General features: G+C 40.2%; 1 protein-coding gene across 1 annotated transcript in view; it reads right to left on the bottom strand.

The window, feature by feature from the left end:
- ATCAY (ATCAY kinesin light chain interacting caytaxin) overlaps window positions 1-18076 on the bottom strand; it is a 46365-nt gene that overhangs the window by 22033 nt on the left and 6256 nt on the right. Inside the window, exons 3-4 of the mRNA XM_072113121.1 lie at window positions 431-492; window positions 127-348 (exon numbers count right to left, since the gene is read on the bottom strand). Coding sequence (XP_071969222.1) covers window positions 127-348; window positions 431-492 — 284 coding nt within the window. The remainder of the gene's footprint in view (window positions 1-126; window positions 349-430; window positions 493-18076) is intronic.

Here is an 18076-nt window from a genome sequence, read left to right as displayed (position 1 = left end):
TTGATGAAGTTTTCCAGTTGCAGGAATCTTAACTGGGCCAAAGGGTTTTAAGTTGTCTGCAGAGTTTGGAACGTAGTGATGGACCTAAATAGAAGACTTCCCCAGTGTGATATCTTATAGCCTTACCTTCCCATTCCAACTCATTTCCATTTCCCAAAAACTCTAAAGAATCTGTTTCATCTGGAGTCTCAATATCATCCACATTAATGTCCAGATCATCTGGTGTATCCAGGAATTCATCAGAAAGAACAGAACCCTCACTCTGGTCTAAGGAGATATTAATTTCCGGAGCAACTAGAGTTTTACGCTTTCGATGAGATCCACTGAGGTTTAACGTGCTCGGTGGAGCTATATAAGAAGACACAAATTAAAAAATGTAACTATGTGAAAGGTACACCTTAAACAAGTTCTGGTTTATATGGCTACCTACAAGAAGTAATTTCATCTGTGGGTGAGCCAAGGGTATCCATTCCAGTATCTTCAGGAAGAGGCCTGTAAAAAAAGCAACAAAAATTTCCGATTGTATATTAAATGTTTTAAAAAAAAAACAAGCCAGGGTATGGTTATTATAAGACCCAGGACTGCAAATTACTTTGAAATAACTGTTTAAGAAAACACTTAGAAATACTGTGGCCCTTGGAAAATCCTTTGTTTACTCCCATAAGCGATAATCAATTATCCATTCTGACTGTATTTAAATACAGTCATGTTTGTCTATATAATCCTCTGATGATATCAGATATGTGGCGATCATGAGCCAATATGAAGATTTTACGTATCACCTGTTTCAATCCATAAGTGTAATGTTTTCAATACTAACAAAATATCAATAGAATAAATTACATACATATTAGCCTATTGATTCTCTGATGAACCTGAATAAGGCAAATTCTCCTGTAGAATCCCTAATACATTTATTACATGTCTGATCACTTAGAAAGTTTCTCATTTAAGGATAATTTTCACAAGCAGCCAAGTTGTCACCATCTCATGCACATTTCTAAACACTCCAGACATTGAACACACACAATCCTTATTGGTCACACGGTACCCAGGACTTAGTCTGATATGGTGAGCATGTATGCATCAAGCTCTGCACTGTCTGTCTTGACTCGTAAATGCTAGCTTAATGCGAATATTTTGCCCTCTCTGCCACCTTCACGCCAGTGGGGCATCAAGGGCCATGAGCGGGGGGGGGGGGTGGATGGAGTGGGGTGTTACTGTCCCCGCGTCGGGGCACTCACTGCTGACGGCGACTTTTCATATGTGAAAAGTCGCCAGCTGCGCTTTTTCTTGCGAAGAATAAATGCTGCGCAGCAGCCTGCCCAATACATAGGCTGAAGCCTCTTGATGTATGCCGCTGCGAAAATGCATGAGTGCCGGCATATGATAAATATGCCCCTATATCTACCGTATTTTTCGGACTATAAGACGCACTGGACCATAAGACGCACCTAGGTTTTAGAGGAGGAAAAATAAGAAAAATGTTTTTTCCCCAAATAGTATGCTAAAATATTTAATAAAGTAACAGTAAAGTAACTGGGCAGTGCAGCCTAGTTTCTCTTTGGAGAGGGGCAGGGGCGAGCAGCCTATCTTTAGATAGAATTATGCTGGCATGTAGTCAGGGGGTCTCAAGAGTTACCAGGGCTGTATAGGTATGAGTATATGTGACAATGGTCACAAGAGCTTACAATCAATGAGGAGGAGAGGACACAGGAGATGACAGTGCTTGTACAATTGCCACAAGAGCTTACAATCTATGAGGAGGAGGAGGCCACAGGAGATGACAGTGCTTGTACAATGGCCACAAGAGCTTACAATCTATGAGGAGGAGGACACAGGAGATGACAGTGCTTGTACAGTGGTCACAGGAGCTTACAGTCTATGAGGAGGAGGACACAGGAGATGACAGTGCTTGTACAATGGCCACAAGAGCTTACAATCTATGAGGAGGAGGACACAGGAGATGACAGTGCTTGTACAATGGCCACAAGAGCTTACAATCTACCAGGGGGACAGCAGCCACTACATACCAGGCAACAAGTGGTTAAGACTGTGAGAGCAGAGACCCGGGGGAAGGGAGCACTAATCACTTATCTGATCCTGTGCTGGGAGAGAAGTTACAGGTCAGACAGTGCTGTACAGGCTCGGTTCCTCTTCACACAGTGCGGCAGGCCTTCATCTTCTGTCTTCACTCTGAGCCTCCCGGGCTACTTACAAGCGGGGATTGGCCAGAGTCAGTGATTTTCTCCTCCCCCCCTCTCTCTCTCCACTGCTGCCATAATTATCATTTAGCAGAGCGCATAGGTGCTGCCATCCATTCCCTCCAGCAGTGGAGGGCTGAGAAGAGGAGAGGAGCGCAGCGGCACTCAGTACAGCCGCTGCGCTTCACTGTGAAGTGCTGCGCGTAATGCCAGCATCAGCAGGCAGAGCGCAGCCAGGTGCCCTGCATTCCCTCCTGCATAGGCTACATCCGGACTATAAGACGCACCACTGTTTTTTCCCCATTTTCTGGGGAAAAAAAGTGCGTCTTATAGTCCAGAAAATACGGTATGTTGAATCTCACTCTTCAACACACATAAATTAGCACTTAACCTAACTACTAGGCTGCTACATGAGTAAAACAACTTTGTCACAATGCTATGCATGCCCAGGTAAGTGGATAATAATCAGTAGTAACCCCATTGTATTAGCCACAAAGACTGTCAACAATTAGGATAAATACAATTGAAACTGTAGACTGCCAAAAAGAAACATCATATCAAAAAATGAGGTTTATACACTGATCGTAATTTCCTAAATATCAAAGACATTGTGCAGTCCTATGTGAATATTTCCTGACATGACTAAAATAGCAGTATATTAAGCTTATTTCATAAATTACGCTTATTTCAGAAAACTGATCAAATTTAGAGATTATTTTCAGCTACCTGCAAGTTAATCTGGCACCTGGTGCTAATCTCCTTAATTATCGGACAAACCCTAATTAATTAACTAACTTTCCAGATGTCACTGACTTTGCATAAACAGTTTTTCAAAGTGACTGAAACCTGGAAAGTCTGTGATTTCTAGAATATTGCATCTTTACAACATCACAAACTCATTCAAGTCTCCCAAGAAGGCTTGTTACTCTCATAAGACAATTGCAAGAGAGGGCAGGATAGTGTGGAGAATATCCATGGATTATGATTTCAACACTACAGCTGGAATTGCTTGCCAGTTCAGCACTAAACAAGGTAATGTTTTGTCTCATCATACAGTGACTTGACATTAAGAGCATTTGGACTGAAAGCCCACTCTGCAGTGACCAAACCTCTCATTAGCAAAAAAAAAATAATCAAAAGGCTACACTCACCTTCAGGGCCGATTCTAGCATATTTGCTGCCTGAGGCGAATATTAAAATGCTGCCCCCCCCCCATTAAATGCTGAAAACTTTACTAACAATTAACATCCCCACAGACAGGATCACTGACACTGTGTGACTGACTACAGGTTCTGAGAGTCATTGGTGGCATCTAGTACCTTATGGATGACAATCTCTTCCATTAGGAGGACTTTATTCCGGGTTCTCCAATCCATGAAGTATCACGGCTGAATTCACGGCCAGATATCTTCAGCTCCATGCAGCATCTCCACCCGGCGTCCCTAAAAATACTTACTGTATAAAGTCTCCGGGATAACAACACTGTGCTCCTAAATAATATATACTCCTCACAACACAACTGACCACACGCTCCACACATATAACTAATATATCCCACCCTGTTATTATGTTACATGATTTTACATAGAGTGCTCTCCTGACCAATGTGAATATATAGCACCCCAAATGAATATATACTATATATATATATATATATATATATATATATATATATATAATTTATTTTTATATAGCCCTGCCTCTTTATTCAGGGCCCCCCCCCCCAATTAAATTATATACAGCTCCCATATACAGATCCCCTACAGCTTAAATAAAATCGTGGCCAACATATACAGCACCCCCAGCTTAGTAATATACTGTATCCCATATACAGCACCCCAGCTTAGTAATATATGTATCCCATATACAGCCCCAGCTTAGTAATATACTATACCCCATATACAGCCCCCCAGCTTGGTAATATACTGTATCTCATACACAGCCCCAGCTTAGTAATATACTGTACCCCATATACAGCCCCCCAGCTTAGTGATATACTGTATCCCATATAGAGCCCCCCAGCTTAGTAATATACTGTATCCCATACACAGCCCCAGTTTAGTAATATACTGTATACCCCCAGCTGAAATCTGGCCCCATATAATATATACAACACCCCCCCAGTATAAAATAATTACAGTCTCATATAATATATACACCCCCAGTATAAAACAATTATAGCCCCATATAATATATACAGCACCCCCCCCAGTATACAACAATTATAGCCCCATATAATATATACAGCATACCCCCCCAGTATACAACAATTATGGCCACATATAGTATATACAGTACCCCCCCCCCAGTATAACATAATCATGGCCACATATAGTATATACAGCACCCCCCCCCCAGTATAAAACAATTATGGCCACATATAGTATATACAGTACCCCCCCCAGTATAACACAATCATGGCCACATATAGTATATACAGTACCCCCCAAGTATAACACAATCATGGCACATATAGTATATACAGTACCCCCCAGTATAACATAATCATGGCCACATATAGTATATACAGCACCCCCCCCCAGTATAAAACAATTATGGCCACATATAGTATACACAGTACCCCCCCCCCAGTATAACACAATCATGGCCACATATAGTATATACAGTACCCCCCAAGTATAACACAATCATGGCACATATAGTATATACAGTACCCCCCCAGTATAACACAATCATGGCCACATATAGTATATACAGTACCCCCCAGTATAACACAATCATGGCACATATAGTATATACAGTACCTCCCCTCCCCCCAGTATAACACAATCATGGCCACATATAGTATATACAGTACCCCCCCCCAGTATAACACAATCATGGCACATATAGTATATACAGGACCTCCCCTCCCCCCCAGTATAACACAATCATGGACACATGTAGTATATACAGTACCCCCCCCCCCAGTATAACACAATCATGGCCACATATAGTATATACAGTATCTCCCCTCCCCCCAGTATAACACAACGCCTCCTTACTCCCCCTTTTTAGCCTCATATAATTAATGCCGCGGCTCCACATAGTGACACAGGCGGCGTGACATCATGACGCCTGTGTCACTGCTTAGAACGGAGTGACGCAGCAGCCGGAAAGGCGCTGTGTTGCTCCGCATATAAATCGCGCCTGTGTCTTAAAGAGACAGGCGCGATTTATTTAGCTGGTGGGCGATTCGGGCGTTAACGGGTGCCCGAAACGGCCACTTTAAAGGGATCCCCATTCTGCGGCCCTGCTCACCTTTGCTGAGGAGAAGTGGTCCACAGTTTATTCTAGTGATGAAAGGAAATTGTATTTGGATCTGATGGGATATGTTTGTCATCTGGGGATACAGTGAACCTGAAGGTCCAGATCTATTAAACTGACTATGCCAATTTTATGTCTGACTCTGCACCGAAAAGAACGTCTTTGGAGCACAACTTTGTTTGACAAGATAGAAAAACGTGCACCTAAAGGGGCAATTTAGTGCTTAGTCTGAGTTTTTAACACATTTGTATGATAAAAGGTACACCTAAAAAAAAGATGGTGCACACTTCCGGAGCAGTACAGGGTGCGCCAGATAATTGAAGACCGTGCGTCAGTGTTCAATGATCTGGCGCATTCGTGCAGGAAACTTTGTGCAGTTTGCACTACCTTTGATAAATCTGGGCCAAAGTGTGTAAAAAAGTCAGTGTAAGGTGGAGGAGGAACTGTCATGGTTTGGGGAATGTTTTCTGTAGCAGTTGGACTTCTCATACAACTACATGGAATGAATATAAGTGTGTATTAGAACAGTTTTCAATAACACATGTTAAACAAAAAACTCCTAATTTAAACCAAATAGAAAACTTCTGGAAAATCCTGAGTGACAAAGTTATGGCCCACAAAAGAAAGAAACCCACAACAGTCACAGAACTGTGGAAGAGACTGGAAGCAGAGTGGACCAAAGTCACACAAAAACAGTGTGAGAGACTAGTGATATCCTCAGGGCCAGATTAAGGGTCCCTGCGGTTTGGAGCATTTGGGATGGGCCCCCCCGGCTCGGCAGCTCCCACAACAATATATGTAAAAAGATAAAACATAGTTACACTGTTTTAAATATCAGCCCAAGCTCTAGAGATATTAGAATTAATGGTATATTTAGTTTTATGCCAAAAAACTCAGTACTCAGTATTCAGAGAAATACTCTCAGTGGATCCCAGATAGACAACGCGTTTTGCGCCTCATGCTGGGCACTTCATCAGGTCAATAGGCATACATATTATCATACTGTTTTTATAATAAAAAGTCCAGAAATGATGTCAACCCTTACAAGAAAAAAAAAAGAGAAAAAAATTGTTCATATTAAAAAAACTTAATTTCGAAGATGTCTGTAAACTTTGTTAAAAACTTTGTTAAAACTTTGTTCATAATTTAACCAATATGGGACAATATATACTTAATAGTGGATCAATAGCGATCTCTCAAGAACTGGTGTCATGGAACGCTCGTTGGAGCGCAAAACACAAACAAGGCTGCACATATTAACTGGTGGAACGCTTGTAGAACACTCACAGGTACGGAAGCAGAGTGGGGGGGGCAACTAGGTAAACATGGAAATGTAATACTAGAGCGTTCTACTGCTGTGGGACTGCAATGGCTATGTAAAAAAAAAGGAGGAACGGAATCTAGGTAAGATACATCTAATATGCCAGGAGTAGTGTAGTGTAAAAAGAACTTTACTATTGTTTCGGAGATAATAACAATGCTATCCTAATCAAATCAAATATGACACAAGAAAATTTTCAGATTAAACACACAATGACATGTCAGACTACGGTATATACAGGATAGGAGTAGTAGTACTGTGCTATCCCCATGTATACAGGATAGGAGCAGTAGCACTGTACTCTGCCCATATGTACAGGATAGTGGTAGTACTGAGCTGTGCTCATATAAACAGGATAGGTGTAGTAGTACTCTGATGTATACAGACTAAAGTTAGTAGTACTGTGCAATAGCCTTATGTAGGATAGGTGTAGTAGTAATGTGCTATACCAAAAGTAGGAAAGTTACAAAGAAGACTTTAACAAAACAAACAGACAGAAAAAATGACAGATAGGAAGACACAGAGACACACATAAAACTCATAATTACCTCACAGGTGCTCCGTCTTTCTATTTTCCCTCCGTGCTGATGAAAAAAGAACTTTGAAGGACTGTCACAGGTATTTAAGGTCAATAGAAATACATTGTAGTGAAAAAACCAAGCTACTACCTCCAATTGCTCTCCAGATTGATCACAGAAAAAAACACAGTGGGGCACATTTACTTAAGGCAGTTCCTCCAACGTCCACCAGGTGTCGCTGCTGTGCTGAAGTTCCTCGGAATGCACTGCACTTCACCAAGCCTGGCCCAGTGACATTTTTTTTTTTTAAATGCGGCGGTTTTTACGAATCCGTCTGGTTTACGTACGGCCACGCCCCCGATTTCCGTCGCGTGAATGCCGCTGCCGATGCGCCACAATCCGATCGTGTGCACCAAAATCCCTGGGCAATACAGGGAAAATCGGTGCAAAACGGAAAAATTTGCGTAACCCGCTGGAAAAACGCGATTCGGGCCCTTAGTAAATGACCCCCAGTGTCTTCTTTATGTTGCAAATGGAACCCAGACAAGTTTCCAATCTGCCCACATTTCTCCGGTATAATTTCTTTTGTGTCCTGTTCACACGGATCGGGATCACGGCAATGAATCTTCTCTGTATCAGCAGGATAAGTTTGATAGTAAAACAGCTCAACATAAATAAGACACTGGGGCAAATTTACTTACCCGGTCCATTCGCGTTCCAGCGGCGGCTTCTCCGCTCTGGATTCGGGTCCGGCCGGGATTTAATAAGGTAGTTCTTCCGCCGTCCACCAGGTGGCGCTGCTGCGCTGAAAGTAAACTCATCGCGCCGGAATGCACCGAGCTGGACCAGGTGAAGGTAAGCGGTCCTTATGCGACACATTTTCGGTTTTTAAATGCGGCGGTTTTTCCGAATACGTCGGGTTTTCGTTCGGCCACGCCCCCCGATTTCCGTCGCGCGCATGCCAGCGCCGATGCGCCACAATCCGATCGCGTGCGCCAAAATCCCGGGGCAATTTAAGTACAAGCGGCGCAAAACGGAAATATTCGGGTAACACGTCGGGAAAACGCGAATCGGGCCCTTAATAAATGACCCCCACTGTGTTTTTTTTCTGTGATCAATCTGGACAGCAATTGGAGGTAGTAGCTTGGCTTTTTTCACTACACTGACTTTTAAGGTGATAGTTATGAACTTACACCTGCGCCGTAGCTCCCTCACTAGGACTGGAACTGCAACTATACAAAATTCTACATACAATAGTAATACATGTGTGTCTGGAGCCAGCACACATGTATTACCATAGACCAGTGATGGCAAACCTTTTAGAGCCTGAGTGCCCAAACTTCAACCAAAAGCCACTTATTTATTGCAAGGTGCCAGCACAGCAATTTAAGCAGTAATTTATTTCTCTTTGTTCTTTGACAACTTTCATCGTTCAGGCTCCTAAAAACACCAACGCAGTTGAAAGGAGGAAGGCAAATTCGCCTTTCATTGTAGGAAGATTCTAGAGGCAGATTCTTTGAGTCCTGTATGGTGAACTTCATGCTGGGGTGATGACCTGGGTGCCCACAGAGAGGGCTCCGAGTGCCGCCTCTGGCCCCAGTGCCATAGGTTCGCCACCACTGCCATAGACTAGAGCAGGGCTGCACTAGTCACTGTATGCAACTCCCTAGACACAGAGTTGACCCATCTGTGAGCCTCTCAAAGCCCTGCGGCCAAGAGCCATAGCCCCCTTTGACCCCCTGGTAGCTATGCCTCTGCAGAGGACGGCAGGATAAAGCCAGGATGGCTCATATTGCATAAATGTAATTGGGGCACATGTATCATAGTTTCAGTTAGCCAAATTGTCTAATTTTAGCGACTTTTGCTATTTTGCGCTATTTTTGCAAATTTTAACTCTGTTCTTTTTCAAGTACGCCTTGTCTGTACCTTATGTATCAGTTGTTCCGTATGACTTTTCCCTTAGGTTTCACTTTTTAGTGCCTTTTTTGAGACTTTTGTAGGCGCAAATCTGCAACTGGTCCAGGGCAGGTGCAAAGGAGGTTTTTTTTTTCATGTACCCGATTTTAACATGTAAATAGGAATTATTTCACATGCTTTAAATGTTTAACATTTTGCACAGTAACCTCTTTTGTCAGAATTCTTAAATTTTTAAATTAAAAAAAAAAAAATTTATTGGTTACTTCTAAGGGTGAGGTCACACGTAGCGGTTACATTGCATTTTTAATGCATTTTGAAACTAATTACAACAGCTGAGGAGAGGTGATTTGCCTTATTTCATTACTGTTAACATTTGTGTTTAGAAAACGCAATATAAATGCTGTGTTAACGCATGTGTTAACATTGCGTTTACTATGCGTTTTGTAAATTCAAATGTTAAAGTAATGAAATAAGGCAAATGACCTCTCCTCAGCTGTTGTAATTAATTTCAAAATGCAGTAAAAATGAAACATGTTAAATCCTAAATTAACAGTAGTGTCCACTCCTGCATATAACCTCCTCACGTGGCTTGTGTCCATGTGGATTTGAGACGTTTGCAACAAAAAGTCTCAAAAAGAAGCCAAAATTTGCACCTGCCAGGACAGGAAAAACTGAACATGTATCACAAGTAAAAAGACATGATCATACATATAGTGCAAAAACTATCCGCCAAAAGTCTCTAAAATTCACCTCAGAGAGACCAAACTATGATACATGTGCCCCATATAGTGCTCCCACGTGAGGCTGCCCATGCAAAACGCCAGCCATGCCCCTTCTCCCTCCCTCAGTACTCTATTTAATTGAAGGCTCAAGTGGCATTCAATATGTTGGCAGAACCAGAGTTTAAATTGTTGTTTGAACCAACACAGATATAATATACAAAATAAAAAAGCAATCATGGTCATTCCAGACATGTTCTATTTACTCACAAGGACCAACAACCCAAAACTGTCCATCATCATACCCATTGACTATATTGATGAAAATATCCTCAACACATTTGAAAGCCTTAAAAAGAGGGAAATATATTGTATTCTCAAACTCAGACTTAATGAAATGCCCAAAACCATTCTTCACTGAGCTGTCTATAATTTTTTAAAATTTTGTTTACATTTATAATATTCTATCATAAAAAAAGTCATCATTTCTTTTTAAACATTTAGTTATTTTAATATTTCTCCATGCACCTCATTTAACCCACTATATTCGGCCATGTACATTCCTTTTTAATCCTCTATATATACTCCTCTTGTTTCCTAACCAGAAATATTATGGCCTCACCACTAGCGACCGTATGAATCTTGACACTTACAGGGTTCTGCATCTATTTCTAACTATTTAACCAAAAATACAGTGGCCGTCCTATGTGTGGTCTTTAGGGAGCAACCTTAAGAACTTTGTCACCTACAGGCTTCTGTAATTTCTTCATTTACATTCCAATCAAAAACATGATGGTTGTATCTCTGATGTGAGCTATAATCATAACATAAATAAATAAATAATTCCCTAAAAACCTTGCTATGTTCTGAATACTTACTAATGTCCTACTATGTCATAGTGTCATACTAACTTCTTTTAGTTATAACAAAATAGAATGGGTTAACAAAATATTTTATTTGTATCTCTCTCTCTCTGACTGTCTCTGAACATTTCTGTCTCTGAGTGTCTCTGACTATAGGCTCATTTACACAGCCGTCGGCAAGGACGTACATGCGGCCGCAAATTTGTGGTTACCTCCCCCAATCTCTGCATCCCCATCCTTCTTACACATAACCTGTCTTATACTCATTGCTGATAGTAACCAATCAAAGCTCAGAGCTCATATTAATGGCCTGTGGCAGAAGAGCAACCAATCACCGCTCATCTTCTGACTGCCACAGTAGCAGCAGACAATGGGCCACATTTATCACTTTTGTGCGCCTAAGTCTAGTAGTTGTGCCTAAATTCTGGTTTTGCCAGGATTATCACAAGCTACAACCATCTGTGATAAGTTAATTTTCTGCCTCTTATTAATCACTTTAACCATAGCTCCCAACCGTCCCGATTTTGACGGGACTTTCCCGTTTTTCGTACCCCTGCCCCGCGTCACGGGCAGCTATGATATTGTCACGGATTTCCCCCCCAGGTCCCGCTGTGTCCCGGCGCTGTGTCCCGGCGCTGTGTCAGCATAGTAAATACTATGAAAGTCTGAACTCACAGTACAGAATGGCTTCTACAGACATCGGGAGGGAATCCTTTTCAGAGAAGTGTCGGGCTTAGCGCAGAGCAGGGACCACGTCATCAGCTTCAGATCTGTCCATATATGGTCACTGCATCTCCTAGGGTTCCCCAGAGCAGACATCGGGAGGGAATCCTTTTCAGAGAAGTGTCGGCTTAGTGGAGAGAGCAGGGACCACGTCATCAGCTCAGATCTCTATCTGTCCATATATGGTCTCCAGGTCTTCCCCAGACACAAGCTCTTTATATAATTAAATTAAATAAAGTTTTGGCCAGGCTGAGATTCGAACCTGGGACCCTCTGCACCATAGACAGGAGCCTAACTAACTGAGCTATAAGCCCAGTGATACAGAGCTGGGGATTTCTGGTAACTAAGAAGTGTTATCAGCCAGTGTTACACTGTGATACAGACTAATGCACTGATATATAGAGAGGGATCTTCTCAGAGATTATTATTGTAATTATTGAGACTATTATTATTATTATTATACATTTTATTATTATGGAGATGATTATTAATAATGGTAAAAATAATAATAATCATCTCAATAATAATAATAATAATAATAATAGTCTCAATAATTACAATAATCTGAGAAGATCCCTCCCTATATACCAAGGCAAAATAGTATTGTAGAGCAGTGTATTGAACTTAAACCAGTGATCAGAGCATCACTGGTTTAAGTTCAAGTATGTATAAGTAAAAATATGCAAAAACAGTTAACACTACACATTATAATAAATAAAAAATTAATACATAAAAATATAAGCCCCTAAAATGTCACTTTCCCATAAAAAAACTTAATAAAGTATAAAAAACATAAAAACACAAAAAAACCCCGCATATTTGGTATTGCCGCGTCCGTAACAATCTGCATAATAAAACAGAATTGTTACTGGACCCGCACGGTAAACGCCGGAGGAAAAAAACGCAAAAAACGTTCCGAAAAAAGATAATTTTTAATTAATACCCTATAAAAAATGCTCTAAAAAGTGATTTAAAAAATGTTATGCACTCCAAAATAAGCCCACTAAAAAGAACAACTGTTCTCGCAAAAAATAAGCCCCTAACAAGATTTATCTGCCAAAAAATAAAAAAGTTATGCATATAAAAAGATGGTGATGCTAAAATGAATAAGATTTTCTCCAAATTAGTTTTTATTCAGTACAATTGAATAAAATACACAAAACCCCCACATATTTGGTATCCCTGCGTCCGTAACAATCTGTATAATAAAACAGAATCGTTATTAGATCCGCAAAGTGAACCCCGTAAAAAACAACCTAAAAAAACTCTCTCTGATAAAGATGATTTTTTATTAATGCCCTTTAAAAATGCTCTAAAAAAGTGATTTTAAAAAGTTACGCAATCTAAAATAAGACCACTAAAAAGAGCTATCATTCTTGCAAAAAATAAGCCCTTAAACAGATTTTTGAGGTGAAAAATAAAAAAGTTATGCATATGTAAGTCGGTGATGCTAAAATTAACAACAATTTTGCCAAATTACTTTTTATTCAGTAAAAATGGGAAAAAATAAAAAAATATATATAAATGAAGTATTTTCATAAACGTGGCGACCCAAAGAATAAAAATAATATACTATTTTCATGGTATGGTTAACGGCCAAAAAAAAAAACACATAAAAATTTTCCTAAAAATTGATGATTTTCATTTCCTCCACCAACAAAGAGTTAATTAAATCTCACCAATTAGCTATAGATGCCCCAAAATTATGTATTAGAAAAGTGCATCTCATGTGGCAAAAGAAATAAGCCCCTATAGGTCCTCATTAAAAAAAAGAAAAAAATTATAGCCTGTACAATGTGACAGCAAATCTGCTCCGGATGGCGCCTCCTTCCCTTCTATGCCCAGCCGTGCGCCCATACAGCAGGTTACCACCACATGTAGGGTATCGGTGTACTCGGGAGAAATTGCGTATCAAACTTTGTGGAGCCTTTTTTCATTTTATCCATTACAAATGTTTAATTTTCCACCCAAAATGAGTGTATTGTGAAAAAATATTACAATTTGCAGACTCCACCTCCATTTTGTTTTAACCCCTATAAAACACGTAAAGGGTTAACAAACTTCTTAAAAGTGGTTTTTCATACGTTGAGGGGTGTAGTTTCCACAATGGGGTAATTTACGAGTCTCGCTATTATTTAGGCCTCTCAGTGTCAATTAGAAACTGTGCAGGTCCATCTAAATACAGGTTTTGGCGATTTTACAAAAAATGTGAAAAATGGCACCCAAATTCTGAGCTTCATAACATTCTAGTAAAATATGTGGAATCTGAAAAAACCATGCCAACATAAAGCAGACATTTGGGAAATGTAAGTTATGAATTTATTTGGGTGCTATGACTTTCTGAATCAAAAGTAGAGAATTTAGAACGTTGAAAATAAAGAATTTTTCAACATTTTTGCCAAATTTTGTTTTTTTTCATAACTAAACGCAAAAGATTTCATCCAAATTTTTAAACTAATTTGAAGTACAATGTGTCACGAGAAAACAATCTCAAAATCCCCTGGATATCTCACAGCGTTCCAAAGCTATAACCACTTATAGTGACACAGGCCAGATTTGAAAAATGGGGCCGCGTCCTTTAGGCCAAAAGATGCTGTGTCCCGTAGGGGTTAAAAATGTTCGGTTGTCATATGAAGCAGGATTAACAACAAAGCTTAATTGCAGATACCTTTGATAAATATTAGAGGTGATCGATGTAGCCTAGGGCTAAAGTACAGTAAATTACCAACATCCAGAGGTCCGTTTGTAACTAGGGGTCATCTGTAAATTGGGGACCGCATGTATAAATAACCATGTTCCTAAATATTTGTATCTGTTCCTATGTATACCATCTTTACTATGTTAGTTTACAGTTTTTTATGCTATTTTATATTTATAAACCAACTGTCAATCAATTTGTACTTCACCCACCACCCTGTTTGCTTTCATCTTTCCGCCAAATTTACCTTTAACCCCTTAAGGATACTGCTCATTTTCACCTTATTTTTCAAATTTGCTATGTGTCACTAAATATAATTGTAACTTTAGAACACTTTAACTGACCAAGGTGATTTTCAGATAGTTTTTTGGTGACATGGTGTACTTCCCCTTAGTTGTATATTTTGGTTGAAATGCTTTGCATTTATTTATGAAAACATGTAAAATTTGGTAAACATTTTGAAAAACTAGTGATTGTATGATTTCTAAATTTTGAGGGCTGAAACAAATTTCAGGTGCTGTGTAGCATTTGCTCAGTCTACACTCACCGGCCACTTTATTAGGTACACCTGTCCAACTGCTCGTTAACACTTAATTTCTAATCAGCCAATCACATGGCGGCAACTCAGTGCATTTAGGCATGTAGACATGGTCAAGACAATCTCCTGCAGTTCAAACCGAGCATCAGTATGGGGAAGAAAGGTGATTTGAGTGCCTTCGAACGTGGCATGGTTGTTGGTGCCAGAAGGGCTGGTCTGAGTATTTCAGAAACTGCTGATCTACTGGGATTTTCACGCACAACCATCTCTAGGGTTTACAGAGAATAGTCCGAAAAAAAAAAAAACATCCAGTGAGCGGCAGTTCTGTGGGCGGAAATGCCTTGTTGATGCCAGAGGTCAGAGGAGAATGGGCAGACTGGTTCGAGCTGATAGAAAGGCAACAGTGACTCAAATCGCCACCCGTTACAACAAAGGTAGGCAGAAGAGCATCTCTGAACGCACAGTACATCGAACTTTGAGGCAGATGGGCTACAGCAGCAGAAGACCACTCCTTTCAGCTAAGAACAGGAAACTGAGGCTACAATTTGCACAAGCTCATCGAAATTGGACAGTAGAAGATTAGAATAACGTTGCCTGGTCTGATGAGTTTCGATTTCTGCTGCGACATATGGATGGTAGGGTCAGAATTTGGCGTCAACAACATGAAAGCATGGATCCATCCTGCCTTGTATCAACGGTTCAGGCTGGTGGTGGTGGTGTCATGGTGTGGGGAATATTTTCTTGGCACTCTTTGGGCCCCTTGGTACCAATTAAACATCGTTGCAGCGCCACAGCCTACCTGAGTATTGTTGCTGACAATGTCCATCCCTTTATGACCACAATGTACCCAACATCTGATGGCTACTTTCAGCAGGATAATGCGCCATGTCATAAAGCTGGAATCATCTCAGACTTGTTTCTTGAACATGACAATGAGTTCACTGTACTCAAATGGCCTCCACAGTCACCAGATCTCAATCCAATAGAGCATCTTTGGGTTGTGGTGGAACGGGAGATTCGCATCATGGATGTGCAGCCGACAAATCTGCGGCAACTGTGTGATGCCATCATGTCGATATGGACCAAAATCTCTGAGGAATGCTTTCAGCACTTTGTTGAATCTATGCCACGAAGAATTGAGGCAGTTCTGAAAGCAAAAGGGGGTCCAACCCGTTACTAGCATGGTGTACCTAATAAAGTGGCCGGTGAGTGTATAACACCAGAACAAGAGAAACCCCCAAAAAGTAACTCCATTTGAAAGCGAACCCCCTCATGGAGTATAGTAATATTATTTTGGGGTGGCTATACCCCATTGATTATATTTTGTTAACTTTCTTGGCAGGAATGTAAAAAAAAATGTGATACTTCTTTTTTACTTTTACTTTTTGTTTTATACACCGTATAGCATAAATATGTTATCTATAATCTATGGATCAGTATGATTACAACAATATTCCATTTACCTTATATACTCGAGTATAAGCCTAGTTTTTCAGCACAAAAAATGTGCTGAAAAACCCAAACTCGGCTTATACTCGAGTCAAAAAAATAAATATATCTAAACTCACTTTTCCGGCGACACCTGTATATCTTCTGTGCGATCTGTCCCGCAGCGGCGGCAGGCTATATACACTGGGGCAGGGGCTGGCTTTATACTGGGGAAGCTGTGACTAATGCATTTCCCACCCTCGGCTTATACTCGAGTCAATATGTTTTCCCAGTATTTTGTGGTAAAATTAGGGGCCTCGGCTTATACTCGGGTCGGCTTATACTCGAGTATATACGGTATATAGAAAAAAGAGAGAAAAATCACTTGATTTTGCATAGCCATCTTCAAAGTGGCATCACATTTTAATTTGTTTGTTGATTGAGCTTTATTAAGGCTTGTGTTTTTTGCAGAATGTGGTGTAAAACGTGGCTGGAATCATTGTGGTGTAAATCTGACAGTTTAATCACTTATTATTGCTTCTTTGTTTAGTTGCATGCACAAAAATGCTAGTTTTTATTGTTTTTTTAATAATTTTTTACGGTATTTACCATAAGGGTTCAGTGATGATTTAACGTATACTGTAGGTGGGGAATGTTTTGTGATTTTCACTTTTTATTATATGTAGGAGTTTTATTATATAGTGGCCATTTAGGGGACTTTAATAAATTTTTTGTATTGCTGTGTACTGAGAGCTGAAGCATTTAGATTTTTTGTTGATCGAGCTGTATTAGGGCTTATTTTTTGCGAGTTGTATTTTTTATCGAAACCATTGTGGTGTAAATGTGACTTTTTGATCACTTTTCAATGCTTTTTTTGTTTAGCTGGATGCGCAAAAATCTGGATTTTTGGCATGCTTTTTTATTAAATTTGTCACTGTGACAGGATGTAAATACACGTCCTGGGGTGCAAAGTATTCACAAACCTGGATGTGTCATAGGTCACTAAGGGGTTAAATATGTATTCCATTATTATGGGATTGTGAACTGAGGAGTCTGAAACATGTCTTCGCTTTGTATAGAAATATTTTTTTAACATTTTAATTATAAATTATATTAAAGGATTGCACCTGAGATGCGGATAAAGTCTTCCTTCCTGTGAGTTTGGATCATCAAACCTGCATACCTACATATTTATAGTCTTAGTATAGTATAGTATAGTATATAAGGCTGGAAGGAGACGCAAGTCCATCAAGTCCAACCTAGTCTTGCTAGCCTTCAACAATGCAAACAGTAAAATTTCACATTTTTCACACTCCTTTTACACATTTTCACAGCCCACCCAGCTGCTAATCATTCTGCATTCATGTGAATCCGCGTCAGGAACCAGGGGTAGTGGATCCACTGGACCACCACCAATGATGACGTAAGCCTACACCTGGGACTGGAGTGTAAGTGGTACCCGGTTTTCACCAGAGCCCACCGCAAAGCAAGTTGGACTTGTTGCGGCATGGTACCACCAGGTCGTTCTACAGACGCAACTTTGTCCATGGGGGCGGCCAAGGTATAGTACAGAATCTTCTTGCAAACTTGTAGTTGGGGAAAGGCAGGAGGTCGAGACATGCAGCACAGGATCAGAGTGGGGAACATAGCGGTAGGTCAGGACAGGCAGCACGGAAATTTTTGAAAGTAGCACACAGTTTGGTTACAACGTCTTCTGAATATTGCAATCTAACACATGGGTTGTAAGCTACTGTTACAGCAAGGCTGTTTGGTTTTTGAAGATTTGGCTGGAAAATATAGGGTATCATAATGTATTTGTAGTCCCAGAGATACCACTACAATATAATTTTTTGCTTGTGCTTGTTTTCTGTGTCACAAGT

The sequence above is a fragment of the Engystomops pustulosus genome, chromosome 1 (assembly GCF_040894005.1).
Source record: "Engystomops pustulosus chromosome 1, aEngPut4.maternal, whole genome shotgun sequence".
Taxonomy (NCBI): Eukaryota; Metazoa; Chordata; class Amphibia; order Anura; family Leptodactylidae; genus Engystomops; species Engystomops pustulosus.
Note: the sequence above shows the minus strand (reverse complement) of the source record. Positions and strands in the feature narration are given on the sequence as shown.